This window comes from Acyrthosiphon pisum, chromosome A1, assembly GCF_005508785.2.
Source record: "Acyrthosiphon pisum isolate AL4f chromosome A1, pea_aphid_22Mar2018_4r6ur, whole genome shotgun sequence".
Classification (NCBI taxonomy): domain Eukaryota; kingdom Metazoa; phylum Arthropoda; class Insecta; order Hemiptera; family Aphididae; genus Acyrthosiphon; species Acyrthosiphon pisum.
In genome coordinates this window covers 16,639,898-16,657,121 of record NC_042494.1, presented here as the reverse complement: position 1 = coordinate 16,657,121, position 17,224 = coordinate 16,639,898, and the positions used below count along the sequence as shown (strand labels likewise).

Here is a 17,224-nt window from a genome sequence, read left to right as displayed (position 1 = left end):
TATATAAATAAAAAATACAAGCATTTATTTTTGTGAATAGTAACAGAATATTGCCAATATATCATAATATAAAATATTTTGATGATTGATGCATAATATGGTCGGTTCTTATGACAAAATAAACCTCGAAATAATAATACATTAAATAAATCCCCGGAATAAATTATCCAGATGTACCTCATTCTAGATTCTGAGAGGAGTGAAAGAATGTATTGGTTTTACAATATTGTGTTTTTTTATTTTTTTTTGTGTCTGTGTACACGATAAGTAGTCGAAATAATGCTTAGATTTTCAACTTCAGTATCTTGTTCGATTGGAAAGTGAATATCGTTGGTGCATTGAGGAGGTCAACATTTAAAATTCCCAGTTATTTTCAAAAGCACCAAGAAAAATTAAGGAAAAACGGGAATTTTTACGCAAAATCGATTTTTCACAAAATTGAATTTGGCTTTTGGTGTAACTTTAAAAAAAATGACCGTAGATACATGAAATTTTCATTGGTTGTTTATATTTCCATTTTGAGTAAAAATACTTGAAAATTTAATACAAGGCTCCTACTATATTGTTACAATGACATTTGAAAAATATTAAAAATCCTTAGTCACAGTTTTTTTTTATTGTTTTAATGTTTTTTCATATACCTAATTTTCTTCAGTCAAGTTGTTTACTATTTTTATAATAACAATGATTCTTAACTTATATTCTTAATTCTACGCTTTCAACAGTTTCAGCTACGATTACCATTTATCAAATGTCATTGATTAGGTAGGTACTTACCTACTTCATTGCATAGTTCATGAAAATTAAAATTAAACATTGCGGTCAGCACATGCCCAACCAAGACCACCCACCCCTCTAATATTGGTGGTGCAGTGCACGTAATTTTGAAAAACGAAGTTCTACATATTATTGTGTATGTAGGGCCGAAATACGTCCAAATATAACATAAAAATAAATAAAATATTGAAATATCTATTGTGCACGGAAAACCAGTCTTAAAAAAAATACTCTTTGTGGTAGTTATTCCCACTCAACGGGCCGCCGATTGCCGATCCCCGCGGTTTAACCCTTCAAATATGCATCAATGTGTAGAATAAAATGTCGTCTTACATACGCGTAGTATTGGGGTGGGGGCTAAGGGGCGCCATAGCGTTATAGCCCCCTGAAATTGTGTTCAGTTTCAATTTTAGAATATATGTTGTGAACCAGAAACATAATAGGCTATATATAGACTTAGATCATAATTATTATGATAAAGCTTTAAGCTATAGGCCTATTTAAATTTATCATACTACGCCTATGGCTATGAGTACCTAATAAAAAGTAAACAACCTCAGTTTAGGTCAACACATCAGCATAGATTTTAAAATAATAGACCAAATGTCAGTTTAATATATAGATTTATCTATAAATCCGCCTTAATTCTTAAATAGATAAACAATATCCATCCTGTGATTACTTATCATGAGATTATTTGTACACACTACACAATGAATATATTATATCCTATATTATACTGAACTTAATTTTCTTACAATTTTAAATACAATGCGAGAATTATCTTCTCGCTATTCTATATAATTCCACAGAACGAAAAAAAAATGTATAAGGATACGGATATTATTTTATTTTCATATTAAGACAAAGGAATAATTAAACACATTTCACTTTATTCTCAACTTCTTTGGTTTTTTAAACCAATCATATAAAAAAAAAAATATACAATTGTTTGACAATCATTAACATAGAAAATTCTGTTAATTTATTATTGCTTAAAATGAACTATTTATTAAATAATAAAATACATTCAGGAACTAAACCAAGTGATGTTTCTCAACAATTAATACATTCAAGTTTTTTTTTGTGTTTCTTAGTTAGTAATAATATTTGTGTTCAATATATTTTAAATGTATTTCCTAAGTCATTACAATAAATGATACAATACTAAGTACAAAGAATAAAGCAATAGTATTTTAACCTTTTAGGATTCACATTTTCCAAGATGTTTTATTCTTGAAACAATGTGTATGACCTAAGTTAATGTTTTCAAGATAATTTTTTTAATTCATCAGGCATTTGTTACTTAGAGTAAGTACTCGACCATAAGTGTAAATATAATTATTATTTAAATTGATGGTTTATCATTAATTATTTGGTAAATAGCGAATTCAGTTGAAACTGGGTTCTTAAATATATTAATTACTAATAACTATTCATACTCACACATATATATTATTTACCAGTCATAAATACCATAAGTGTTCAAAATTTGAATAATTTGTTGATAATAACCTGACCTGAATTTACATATTATTGCATTACCTATGTGAATACACATGGTATTATTATTTAATATTTTGTAATGGGATATTGAATAGGATAAAAAAAACTGTAATTAATAAAAGTACTTATTGATTTCTTCCCTATTCACTGTGATTATTTTTTGGTAACAACTATTAAATATTATATTTACTAAGAGTAATCATAAGATTATTATTCTGTTCCATAAAAAAATTAAGAAAATATTTTTTTTTTCAATAGAAAATAGCGATAGTGTATGATTGGTCAGCGGTTTTAGGTATTCCAGAGTAATCCCAAAAGACGGGTTAAATAGGGTACTCATTGTGATCGTTGTAAAAGAACGACACGGATAAAATAAATATTATTTAAATATAAAATGTTTGAAAAAAATAATATATATGTAATGTATGTATAAAATGAAATTCTTTTCTTTTCTTTAATCTGAGATACCATTAGAAAAACCATTTGAAAATTCACAATCATTAAAATTACAGACTGTATCAGCTGTAGGAAGTGGAGATGCTGACTTTGAACAATTATTTCTTGGACTAAATCTGGTCCATTCATCCATGGATTCATCCAAAAATTCAATACTGTTCAAAAATTTTTTGCCTTAAAAAAAAATTATATTTTCTTCATTAAATAAATTAGAGACAATGACAATAAGTAACATAAATGTTTTAAAATATATTAATAATTACCAGAGAATCCCCCAACAGCATACAACCTATTCCCAATAACAGCAACTCCTACATTTGCACGAGGTGTAATCATGTTTGGACCTGGAATCCATATTCTTTCGTTAGGATCATATATTTCAGTAGTAGCTAGTGATTGAGTTCCGTCAGAACCACCAACAACATATAATTTTCCTGTAAAAACATAACAAACATATTATTATATTGATTGGTGGAATGCGTAAGATTTACAAAAATAACTGTATGTTAACCTTTGATATGGGCAAGCCCACAACCACGTCTAGGTGTAATAATTGGTTTAATAAATGACCATGAATTTGTCTCTGGATCATAACACTCGACAGTGTTTAAACAATTCCAAGTATCACAACCACCCACAACATATACTTTACCATTCATTGCACATACACCTGCTTGGTTTCTTCCTAATTGGTTTAAAATTTGTATTAAATAAGTTTTTTTTTTATTTAATCACTGTATTTTATTCAACCTTACCTGTTTGCAATGGAGCAATACTAGTCCATTTGTCTGTGTTTGGATCATAGACATCACTCTGTTTAATTCCAACTTGACCATTCCATCCGCCAATGCAATATATTTTACCATTCAGTTCACAAACGCCTAAAAAATTATATACACATCTTGGGTAACTTCAAATATTTTGTACATCATCAAATTTATTATTTACCAGTGTTTGATCGAGCAAGTGGTAAAGAAGTCACAGGAATCCACTTTCTTTTAATCATATCATAACATTCCACTGTGGATAATTCTGTGGTTCCATTGCAGCCTCCAACTGCATATACTTTGTTATTTAATACTGCTATATTAAATCGCCCACGTGCTTCACACATAGGTTCAAAAGTTTCCCAAACATTTTGTTCAGGATCATAAGACTCTACGTTTTTTATACATTCAGTTCGATCATAACCCCCACATACTAATAGACGATTGTTAAAATTAGCACAACCAATAGCACATTTTCCAGATGTCATGAGAGCTAAAGCACAATAAAGATCGGGCAATGATTCTTGAGATTCAGCTCGGCTGTGTAATGGTGACGGTTGAGTAGAAGGTGGATTTGATAACATGGATATATTTAGTTTTAATTTTATGCTCAAAGAACATAATTGACCTTTTAGTGAGCCCAAAGCAGAAAAAGTATGTTCTAAACAAAAAATAAATAACCTTAAGATTTATTAATGATAGATTAATGAATAAATAGGTACCTCCAACACAGGTAACACCAAGTATAGTCCAATCACTATCAATAAAACTCTCTCTTCGTTCGTGCATTTCACGGTTGCATATCAAAACTCTAGATTTAGCCGGTTGTATTTGACCTTTACGTCTAGTCTAAAGCATACAAATATTAGAGAAAACATAAAAGTTATATATAAATTTAATATTTTTATGTACCTTTGGAATAGATGTTGTTTTCTTGGATAGTTTTTTATAGTCCTGTACAATTTCAGTATCACTTAACTCTCCAGACGGAAGTTCTGAACAATCCTGTAATATGTTATCTAATGCCAAGTATAACATATATGTCTAAACAAATAATTACAATTTAAAATGAATCCAAATAGTTGTTTTTAATATTTTACTTTTTCCATAAGACCATTAAAGAATGTTGCTGGTTCATTCTCATCATAACAACGTTTAATCCAATCTAATACTAACTGAGATACAGAATCACCTGTACTCAAAGTCATCTCTTGTTTTGTTTGACTTAAAATTTCTATTTGTATGCATGGTAATGAAAGAAAAGTTGAAGTTTCAGCAATCTCTTTCATCTAAAATTTATAGTAGGAGATATAAAAGTAATCATAATTAATTATTTTTCAGCAGTATTAAGCTTACATGTGCTGATATAAATGAGTTGACTTGGTTAATAAACGATATGTTTGTTGATATACAAGGAAGAGAACGTATCTCAATACAATTATCGACATTTAAGTATTTCAGCATGAAACGAGCCAATTCTTTTGCAATACGGTCCATTTTTAAGTAACAAGCTGCTTGAAATATTGATTTTACTTGGTAAACATTTGCTTCCAGACTGAAAAACATAAAGATGAATCAATAAAAATCTATTCTTTATGTCATTTTTAATACTTTAAAAAGTAAATAATAAAATTAAAAAAAAAAAAAATTAACACCAACCATGATTTAAAATTTAGGACAGTGGAAATGAAAGATACCCAAGCACAGATTTTTTTTATAGCATTGGAAAGGTATGTTATTAAATAGGAACATTTAAATAATTTTAATCGGAAGCAAATAATTAAGTAATTACTTAATTAAGTAATGTATTTTAAGTTTAAACATGCAACACCCATCCCATGGCCTCTTACAAATGGTGATATATAATTACTTATTTTAATCATTTACAATTTTTTTATATATTATTTTAAACTACAAATAAAATAATATATGATAAGGATTTAAAATTGAATTCCTTTTTTTTTAAATAAATAAAATATTATTAATAAAAAAAGTTTTTTGTTCACATTGGTATACTCTTTATAAAAATAGCTTCCTCGATTCCTAATTTCATAAATTATGCACAATTAATTATTATTTAGTTACATATTAAAATTATTCAATATTCATACTAAAGAGTAAAAAAAACTATTAGGTTAGGCCTTTTGGGAATATTTTTACACTATATTATATTTGTTTGTGCCAAGCCTCAAAATAGTATAAGTTAGGTATATTAATACGGAAAACATACTGATAGTGTTATATTTTATACAATATCTAAATCACATTAAGTTCGCATGTTTTTTTTTTTCAATGTTGCTACATAGACATCAAGAAGGTAATGCTGTTAGAGTTAGATAAATAAATGGTAGCGACAATGCGTTACCGAGATGTGTAGGTGTATTCGATGAGCTTCTCAACAGCAAAACAATCGCTGAGTGGACCAGTGGCATTCAGTGCATATGTCGTTATTGCTTCTCGCTGTGAACCTTTCTTTTCTTCATCATCAGTGCTAAACATCTCCATCAGAAACCGACTCGAGCTGGCCAACACAGCACGGTGACCGTGTAACTCGCAATTTCCCACCTACACACACTCATGGTGGTCGGTCTACATTTCAAAATAGTCAACACTTCCCATCCAACCCACAAATTACAAAATAATTTATTTAATAAAAATGAAAAAATAAAAATTCCCATAATAAATTTTCAGTAAACCAATTTTTTTTAATTTACCAATCTAATTTTATAATTTATTCTTAATTGCATAAATAATGTCAATCTAAAGATACTCAAATTTTAATTAAAATTATAATAAACTTAACAAGGCCCAATAAGTTAAACAGTCATAATCAATGATTTAACTTACATTTAATATAACATCACAAAATGTTCGACTTTTGCGCATCATATTAAGTGAATTTAGTAATACCGTTTGATGATCTTCATCTTCCATCACAAACATAATTCCCGTATCACAGCCATTTAAATCGGGACTCATATTTTTGCCCGCTGCAACTTTGTCTATGTTATTATGCCCATCTGAAATTCAAATAATTCTATACTAATACTATAATAGTTGAAATGACTAACTATAATAATTATAGTAAGTCATTTTAATAAGTAATAAAAAATTATTTTATAGATTTTAATGTTTTTGAAATTTATTTAAAAAATTTAAATAGATAATAATTTATTAAACTTCCTATATGTTATAAATATTCACCCATTATTATTCAAATAAATATTAAGTTATTTTAGTCACGAAAACGAAATGTTCACAATAGATAGTTATGTTCATATTATGTTGTAGGCAAGATATAATTAAGCACTTTGCAAAATTACATTTAAAAATATATATATAATAGACCACAAATTAGCTATTATATCTATAAAAGCTATCATAGTATAGAGATATGTATCATAAGTCGAAAAACAAATATGAGTGACAAGGACTCTTGAAAACTTTTAAAGATAACTACAAATCCAACTCAATAATTGTATACCATTTATATAATTAAAATATAACAAAGAAATGTCTTTTAAACAAGAACTAAAAAATGTAGACAGTTAATTTCTTAACATAAAAATATTACATTTTAAAATCTACCTACAAACAGTCTCAACAATTATTACAGTAAGTTTGTTGATATAAAAAATAAGAAAAATGATACCATAGCGACCCGATCACTATTTATTTTAAAACGTAAACTCTTCTTTTATGACACCAATACACGACTATATACAAGGGTTGGGTTGATGAATTGATTTGACAGAAGCGCTAAAAAAAAAAAAAAAAGAGTAGTGGGGTAAAGCCGTAAAGGGAATAACCTTGATTTAAACGATAGATGAGGTGCACAAATTAACTTGTCCCTCTTCTTCCTTACGAGTTTTAGATACCCTGACGTAATATATAACATATTGGATTTACTTAATATTTTATCTGCATATTCGATATTGACCTTGTACCTAAATATCGTGACTAGTTTATTAATTTAAACTATATATATTTAATTTATGTTTATGTATATTAACGTTTTATTGATTTTCGAATGACGCACTCAAACAAAACAAATCCGCCAACTTCCAACATAATATAATCTATCAAACATTTACCGTCTAAAAAAATACTTAAAAATAAATAGGTCAATAATAATAAAATTACTATGATAGTATCGACTGTATATTGTCAGACTTCTTAAAAGTAAATACCAACGGGCTACGGGTTAATACAAATCAACATTTTTGTATTTTATACAACACCGTACTGGCAAATATTATTTTAAAACGAGGAGCTACTGTGCTAATAGCATATTATAGAAAACTTAATAATATTATCCTTATCATATATATTACTAATATTGGATAAGTATATATTTCAGTTCCCAATCAATAATTAATTTAATTAAATTAATATTATGTAATATGTTTGATATTTGACAACTAAATATGTATAACGTAACATTAAAATATAAAAGCTCAGCAGATATAATATTCTCACATTTAAATTGTTTGATAATACTAGGATAATAGCCTATAGGTCAATCGTCAATGACTATAACATTGAACAGTGTTGGTCCAACTAAAAGTAAATTTGTAATGTAGCATTACATTTTAGAAGGTGATAAATTGATCATGTCATTGGTACGACTCCTAAATTTTTAGTTATAAGCACACGAATATACAACCATTTAATATAATATTATCACATGAGAACATATCTAGACCAGAATATGACTAAAAAAAATTGTGTATAAAGTAATGTAGGTAACCTAGTTTTGTTGTTTAGCATTTGCTACACCATTTAAGTAATTTTAAGATAATAATTAATATAATTGTAGTTACCTACATACATTCAAAAGTTCAAAATGTTAAGTGACGATAGTTTTATATTGATAACTAAGACGGTAAAATATGATTGTTGTAATATTATTTATCACTGTAAAATTAATTATTTATTGGAAAAATTATTCCACTAATAGTTCTATAAAAGTATAAACCCAACACAATTTAAATAAAATATTTTTATATTATCGTAGTGCATAATATTGTATACAATGACTGACTGAATAGCATGTAATCAACAAATATTCGTAAATTATTTATATAGGTACATTATGGTAGTCACGATATTTTGACAAAAGACAAATAAAGAAGTTGATTGTTATTCAAATTCCAGGACACGAAATAAGAATAGCATGGATCCGGCATTCCGGCTTTAATATTATAGTCTTTAAATATGCACACCCTACGTTAACATTAATTCCTTATAGAACCACTCAAACACCTCTTTCCCGTACTTTTATTATAATTTACAACTTTAATCCACATATTATATGAAATATCTGTTTTAGCAGAGTATTTTACTAGTTATAGAGAAATAAAATGTACCATGCAGTCATCAAAATAGGTTCGATTACTTGATGTTGCCAATGCTGGTAATACATATTATTTTCTACGGGAGAACGCACCGAATTTCATGGGGAAAATTTTGCCGGACATGAAATAGATAAAACCTCGACGGAAGGGTGGAAAAATAGTAATAATAGTAAATACGGAAAGACACTAGGATTCCTGTTTATTTTTAACAGGACAAGGTAAAAATGTAGAATAGAATATGCATAAAGATACTAGATTTGTGGTGAAAACTGGTTGTTCGGGTTTCACTCTAGTATTTTGACGAAACATGAAAATTTTAAATACGTGGTTTGATGAGTTTGATTGGTTTGAATGACTAAAACTATAAATAGGTACACGCTACACACTGTCTATACTCGATTCATAATTAGACGACACCAGGCGGCCACGGTAAAAACCGGTTTTTACGTAAATCTGGTGTGCTCTTATTCTGAATAAGCTATAGTCTATTATAGTTCTATTCAGAAATAAGATCAAACCAGATTTACGTAGCAAACCCGGTTTTGACCATGGCCGCCTGGTGTGTTCTTAATCTGAATAAAGTATACCATAGATACTTATATTATATTTTAATCCAATGGTTCCCAAAGTGTGCGCCGCGATGTTTATCAGGTTCTCCGCTCTGCTGAAGAATTCTATATGATCCAAAAATAAATTTTAAAACCCACCTAACCCTCTACCAAAAATCAAAATATATGCCATAATAATATGGTAATACAACGACCCATCATTAATATTTAGACCCATAGGTTGGGAAACACTACTGCTATACAGCACAATTGAGGAATAACCACAATACCACATGTCCACATAGAAATAGATTTGATGCGGTAATCGTAATTCACTATACTAAGTAGAATACTGAAATACAAATTTTAAATTTTATTATGGATCAGTGGAGTTCTACAGGGGGGGGGGGGGGGGTAATATCCCTTCCACCCGAAACGAAACATTGTATAATATGAATATAATATGTGTATACTGCGGTAACGAAACTAAGGGGGCTTAACCAGAATTTTGACCCTAGTTGTGCTATGGCATACTGAATGTCTATTAAAAATTGTATATGCCCCCCTTAGAAATCTTAAATTTGTTAAATCACATTGGAAATTAGAATGTACCCAATAAGTTTAGTTAAGTATGCACCCATCCAAATTATTTAAGATTGTTAAAATGCGGGCATACTCCTAAATTTCAATGGATATACCTAATATTGCTGTGAGAACTATTATTTAGCCTGTTGCGTGTATTGTTCAAATGCATTACAGAAGCAGGCTAAAACACTGATAAATTCCAACAAATTGCATTATAACGTTAGCCATTCGTAAAAAATAAATTGTAATGGGGTTTTATAAAATAAAAACATGCAATGCAAATTTCTATGACACCTTAGCCAAATTAAGCAAGAAATACTGTTCACATCCACTATTCAATGTGTGAATTTGAATATAATTAATAGGAACAAATTATAAATTGTGCTGTACGATAACACAACACTAGAGAATAGAGATTCACGTAATAATCATATGTATTATTAAGGTCAAAGTAGTATTTTAAAATAATTGATATGCTTAGTCAACTAAAACCACAATATCACAATCCTACATTATTATAAATTAAGTTTTAATAGATACAATATTGTTTTCAGTGTACTATGTTCTTTGTAGTTACCATTATAAGATATACCTACCCACTAAATGAAAATGTGTAACACTTATAGCTTGTTAATTCTAATAATAATATAGGTAGTATGAGGTTTACCTACATAAAACATAATAAATGATATTGACTATTTTTGTATTATATTTGTAAAAATACAAACCTTAAAATGGTTAAAACATTATAATTGATTATGAAATATAAAATATTAATTACAAATGTGTATTATTTTTGTTAAAAATAATAACAACTTTATAAGTATAAAGATTAAAACACTTTACAGAGCTGTGAATAAAATGATTTGTATATTGATAAATTATATTCAAAAAATCATTAGGTATTACAGTTTTGGGAGTCTTGAGTATTATCAATAGGTATTTTTTATATATTATATAAAATTTAAATAACTAAAATATTTGTATTTTTCATCTGTTGTAACTTTAAAGTTTAAACGTATTAAAAACACATACCATTTAACTATAAATATCCTAATTCTTGTTACACTGTTACATTATACCCAAAGTATTTATTAAATTGAGATATAGCCGAGGATATAGCATTCAACTCATTAAAATAAATTATCTATTGCAACATAAAACATTACCAGGTGCCTTTAATTCTTATTGCACAACTTGCAAAAATAATTTCTTTATTGTTATAAATAGGTGGATTGTTTAGCTAAATGTACCTACTTACCTACATATATAAATAGTTTCAATAAAAAGCTCAGAAAATTAAAAATACTGAAATATTATTGTAGTTCGAAACTTAAAACATAACATAATACAAATTATGAATATTAAATTAATATTAATACCTACATAATCTTTCATATTTTTTCATGTTCCAACCTCTTCAGAAAGTTTACAACATGTTAATAGTATAAAAATATACATTATATTATGATTTAGCTTAAGAATGAATATAAATTAATTTATAACTTATCAATAGGTATGATAATTTTATTTGTATATTATATACAATTAAAATAATCTGTTGTAACTTTAAAGTTTAAACGTATTAAAAACACTATTTAACTTTAAATATCATTAATTCAATGATAATTTAACCAGTGAACCATATATATATATATATTATAACTAAATGTAGTAATGGATGCATACACAATTTTAATCCTTTAAGTAATATACTTATCAAATATTCAAATGTAAATTCGAGTGTAAATTATATCAAGTATCAATTTAAAAATAAAATATATTCGTATATTTATCTACCCATACACATAAATACAATTTAAGACTGAACTGATTTTGATACGCAGAGAGAATAAGAATGAAGGAAAAAATAATTTTTTTTAAATCGTATCTTAGAAATAGGAAAAAATATTGAAATGGCCCAAAAAATGTATACTTTTTTAATGTTTTCAAGGTGCTGTCCTGAAAGGAGTGATCTAAATTTGAAGCTAGATACTTATTATCCCAGAATTCAAGCCCTAAAGGGTAGCAGTGTAGCACTCATGCATTTTTTCGTTAAAGAACAAATGTTTGTTTTGCTTATTTCTGGTTGGAATATTGGTCACACAGAAGAAGAAAATAAATACCAAGTTACCTACTATTATTTAATTCAGTTGTCACATGTTAGTTTATTATTCATTATATCGTAGATAATAAATAATATTAATTAATGCAATACATACTTGGCAAGAAGCCGTTGGTCTGTGCTTGTTTGTTGTTATGTTCCATTTTTCGCAAAATATACGTATATGTATAATATGTAAGTAGGTGCACCAGAAACACTCAAGCTCAAGATCTAGTGTAAATGCGGAATAAAAATAACATATAAATTTTGATAATAATAGCGACGAGCTCAATAAATTGTACCACACGAAGTATATACCTATTACAGTGACAACTGTGAAATGTATTATGAATGCTCCATTACATAAAATCGCACACACAGTGTCGTAACTCGTAGGTATACGCGTAAGCACAATGGTATACACGATTACTTACTTTGGAGAGGTTAGAGTAGAATTTTTTTAAATAACTAATATTTACGACGGAATAATTGATCGATCGAGAATGCCGAAAAGCACATGTTGCGTCTTCGGCTCCGGTCACGAAAAGAACGAGACGTCGCAGTATCGGCAACGAGGAACAACGCGAGCGGCTCAATTAACTGTGTTCTCGGGTGATCGGCGGTCGCCGGTCGGGTCTGTGCCCTGTGGCCAGTAGGATGGGTTCACACACTCCACCAGGACCCCCACTCAACCGAAGCGCCGCGCCGGACCGAGATTTCAGTACCTAACATCTGTAAAAATCATTACCCACATCCAGGGACATTGTATGAGATTGTTACGGTGTCGAACATCCTTGGACCTAACGCCGTTACAGTTTTCGAGAAATTTGAAATAGGCACATAATTACGGTGCACAGAAATATCAGCTTCTATAAATCATGCAGTGTGCACTTAATATATTATTAATTATAATATACTTACGAGTTACGACGGTACGTAAGTAGGTACTTTCCAGTTTCCACAATGATGTTGTTGGAAGTTCACGGTTTTGCTAGTCTCACACTAGACTCCGAAATACCAAAATTGGTTGGACTTAAACACGTACGTTATGTGAATGAAATCACAAGCGAATGGCCAACAAACTAAACTTTTAAGAAATAATTCTTTTTTTTTTACATTTTTCTAGTTCTCAAAAATACTCTTCTAAAATAACCGTCGTCTGTCACATATTATTGTAACAACAGTTTTATTTTATTAAAATTCTTTGGTTTACCAACAAAGAAATTATCGAAATTGTTATTGAATTTAATAACCGTTTATCGCCTATTATTATGTCTAAAAATCAAGACTGGTCACTAACGAGTTATTACGTCAGAAGTTAAGTTAATTTTAACTTATTAACTTAGTTCACTAGGTTGGTGTTTTAATTAACTTAACTCATTTGCTTTTACATCAACCTAAGATAAACTAATATTTTTCTTTATTTTCCAAATTAAGTTAATTTTGAATATTCCTATTATTCAGAAAAAAAAAAATAAGATATATTTACACAAAACTTCATATTTATGTTTAAAAAATAATAATAAGTATAAATATTATTAACATAGGGGTAACATTTGATGGCATGAATTATATTCATGCCATCAAAATACCTATTCATTACTCATTAGTTATTAATTAATAATTATTTTTTGTTAGTACAATAATATTGTTTGAATAACAGTATTTTTTAACTTTATTTAAACTTTATTGATGTATTAAAAATGTCTATTATTATTAACTTATAATTTAATTGAAAAAAAAATACTTAACTGAGTCAAAAAATATCAATGCTTACCCGCCCAGACTTGCTAAAAATTGCATAATGTTATTTGCAAATACTAAATAGTAAGTTTTATTATGGTTTACCTATACAGTTTATTGCAATAAAAAATTATTTCAATAAAATTAAACAAATAATACAACATCCAGTAAGGAACATCTCAGATTACACAATTCCTAACTTTAAAATCTTTATCAGTTATTCGGAAGGCCAAAACTGTTTTAACTCTCTTTGTATTTTTTGAAATAGCTAATAAATATTTCCTTTTCATACACGACTTAATTTTGTATATATTATTATCTTTGACGAAATTTACTGAAGTGTACATATTAATATAAGGCCAAAAAATATTTTTAAAGCAAAAAATTTTTATATTGCTTAAAATTATTCAGTTAACTATGGCCACATTATAAGCTCTTTTCACAGAAATAGCATTCTCTCACTACAATTTTTAGGTGGGCATTAACATTTTACTAACAATTAATACTATTCATATTTCATATAAATAATTTGGACAAATAAGTATAGAATTAACTTATCTTGACATGTGTAAATATTATATTTCATAATTTTAGTTTTATTAAACCCAGAATAAACAATACATAATATTATTAAACATTTACAACAGAGAAAAGTAGGTGTATGAATAATAAAAATAATATAAATCCCATGTATATGTCACATATTAAATTTAAAATAGCTTTGATTCACACCTAAATAAGCTGGTATATGATTTAACATCTAATAGTAAGAAAAAGGATAAGTAATAAGTACATATTTTCATGTAAACCAAAGTGTAATATAATACGAAAAATTAAAAAAATTGTATAATATACTACAGAAAATAATTATATTTCTCTGACGTCTGGTTAAAGTAGTTTATAGTAATAATCCTAGATGACTGCATACTAAAGGAAAATTAAAAATAATAAGTTGAACAATAAACAATGTAGTCGTTGAAATTAGTACACTATTACACAATCTATAAGGTTGATTCAGACTCTTTGTATGTACTTAATAATGTTGCTTTAAAAACTTCTTGTCTCGGCCATAATTGTGCTGCTTTAACGTTTAAAGGACTTTCATTATTTGGCTCTGTAAAATAGTTATATGCATTTAAAATAAAAGTTTATAATTAGTTTTGAAAAAGTGTTCAATAATTTGAATAGATACACTAAAATACAATGACTAACTTAAGCTTATTAATTATAATAGTTAAAAATGTCAAGGGGTAAATATTTGAGTTTCTTCCATTCTAGTTTAAACAACAAAATAAAATATATATTACTATCCTCAGGCATTTCATCCTTTTCAAATTAACCTCATCAATATTGATGCAAATATATGGAAGAATAGACATTATAAATAAATCTTATTTCTAAAATTAACAATATTTTTGTCCTTTCAAGATAGACTTCATAGAAATCATCATATTAAGAATGATATGAAGTAAAATTTAATGGATAACAATAATTCCAATAGTATACAAGAAAGCAACTAAAAGATGATATTTTATGATATTATTTAATATAATAATATAATTAAAACAGATTTATTTTTCCATTTATTTAAATGGTTTTTTAGTTATAAATGATGGGTATAACAAAAACTGTTAGGTTAAGTATAAATTGAATAATATTATAAAATAAGGTAGTGTAATTATTAATATTATGCTAGCTATGACATTGTCAATGAGTAATGTGCCAACATCAATCATTTCTAATAGGTAGTGTTTTATTATATATGGCATTATGTCATCTTATAATACTCAGGACTCTACTTAAGTTAATAGTACAATTAAATTGTTATTTTTATTAATTGTTTTTTACTGGGTTTTATAAACTGGGCTTAGAACAAAATGTATTATATTTACCTCCAAGAAGAGACTGTAATGATATAAGTATTGCTTTGACATCATACATAGCAGACCATTTTTCTTTTAAAATATCCAAGCATATGGCACCACTTGGAAAGTCCACATTAGGATGAAAACAAGGAGTTAAGAAAGTAACAGTTGGTGGTTTATATGGATAGCCACGTGGAAATTCCATACTTAATTTGTATTTTAAATTTTCATACACCTAAAAACATTTTTAAAAATGTTTACATCATATAATATAGATACTGATGATTACTATTTTTTTTACATTTTTAGAATGAATGAAAACTTACAGTATCTTTAGGTCCAACTATTGTAGCAACCCATCTGAAGAGATTATCACCATCTGGAAAAGCTGACACTGATTCATCACATGACATCTAGAAAAGTGAAACATAGTAAAAAAATGTTTTCCTGAATGATAAGTCATTATAATTTATGTTATATGAAATAATAATTGATTGTTTAATATTTTATTTACCAATCAACAATGTAAATATTTAATACACCCAAATATATTAATAGTAATTAGATATTTTTAAATAAAAACTATGGAAACTCCATAATAATATACATTATGAATAATAAGATTTACTTACAATAACAGGTTATAAACCAAATATATTTTAGTATCAGAGTTTCTAATAGATAAGATATTATAGTATATTATACTAAAATTATAATTTAACATACGTACTTTATTAATATTTAAGTATTGTATACTCATATTTACTGAAAAATAATTATAATTTTAAGAGGACCACAAAGTTAAATGGGTAGGGGTTCTTTTCTTTAGTAAATTTAATAATTTTTCACAGCTCACCGTGTCATATAGAATTGGATATATTCAGGGGTGGATAGGCCTATAGGGAAAAAGGGATTTTTCCTGTGGGCCCCAGTCAATGTTTATGTTGGGGGGCCAACTCAGGTCAACACGTTTTTTTGCTGAATAAAATATTCAACAAATAGGAATAGTTTAAATTTAAAATTATTCATCTTTTTATATAAATTATTATTACCTACTGTTATTTTTAACAATACAATAATTACACGCCAAGTCAAGAATTTGCTTACGGATCTTTAACATAGTACAGTAGAACTCCGATTATCCGAACGCCAATCAAACGGACGAAAAAAAAAGGTCGTCTTTTAAGAGGACGCCACACCCGCATGTGTTTTCTCAGTCTGACAAAAGCGTAACATACCAAATTTACGAAATTCAAGTTTTATGCCGTTAACTTAAAAATTAAAACAAATTGACCTATTATTATTATTATCGACTTCCGCATTCTCCATATAATCCTTTATTAAGTACTTTAAATATGAGTAGCCTTGCCGTACGAAGGAACATACTTGATTTGAAATTTTTATTTAAATTGGTAAATGGCTACATAGATTGTCCAGAACTGCTTAGTTTTATAAATTTTTATGTTCCTCAACGACAAATTAGGAATACTTACACCTTTCACAATCACTTGCACAG

At 27.6% G+C, this 17,224-nt stretch overlaps 2 protein-coding genes across 8 annotated transcripts in view; both read right to left on the bottom strand.

Annotated features, from left to right (window-relative positions):
* Nucleotides 1-1,650: 1,650 nt before the first annotated feature.
* On the bottom strand, nt 1,651-12,744 carry LOC100159317 (influenza virus NS1A-binding protein). Of its 5 annotated transcripts, none has more exons than XM_003247169.4 (13): nt 12,535-12,744; nt 12,219-12,331; nt 6,354-6,526; nt 5,872-6,071; nt 4,863-5,061; nt 4,607-4,795; nt 4,419-4,550; nt 4,229-4,355; nt 3,688-4,167; nt 3,495-3,620; nt 3,251-3,424; nt 3,003-3,173; nt 1,651-2,913 (listed from the first exon to the last, which is right to left on the bottom strand). In XM_003247169.4, exons 2-13 carry the CDS (start codon nt 12,262-12,264, stop codon nt 2,738-2,740), a joined length of 2,193 nt encoding a protein of 730 aa, XP_003247217.1. In that variant the 5' UTR covers nt 12,265-12,331; nt 12,535-12,744; the 3' UTR covers nt 1,651-2,737. The 5 variants fall into 5 exon arrangements, with proteins under 5 accessions (XP_003247217.1, XP_001948435.1, XP_029342595.1 ...); XM_001948400.5 differs by having other exon boundaries at nt 12,419-12,743; XM_029486735.1 differs by lacking the exons at nt 12,219-12,331; nt 12,535-12,744 and adding an exon at nt 11,383-11,419.
* A 1,807-nt stretch (nt 12,745-14,551) lies between these two features.
* LOC100161367 (probable ubiquitin-conjugating enzyme E2 C) overlaps nt 14,552-17,224 on the bottom strand; it is a 4,333-nt gene continuing 1,660 nt past the window's right edge. For 2 of the 3 annotated variants that reach the window (XM_008188787.2, XM_008188788.2), the window contains exons 4-6: nt 16,035-16,121; nt 15,736-15,943; nt 14,552-14,957 (exon numbers count right to left, since the gene is read on the bottom strand). In XM_008188787.2, coding sequence (XP_008187009.1) covers nt 14,845-14,957; nt 15,736-15,943; nt 16,035-16,121 — 408 coding nt within the window. In that variant the 3' untranslated portion in view covers nt 14,552-14,844. 3 annotated transcript variants of the gene reach the window in all.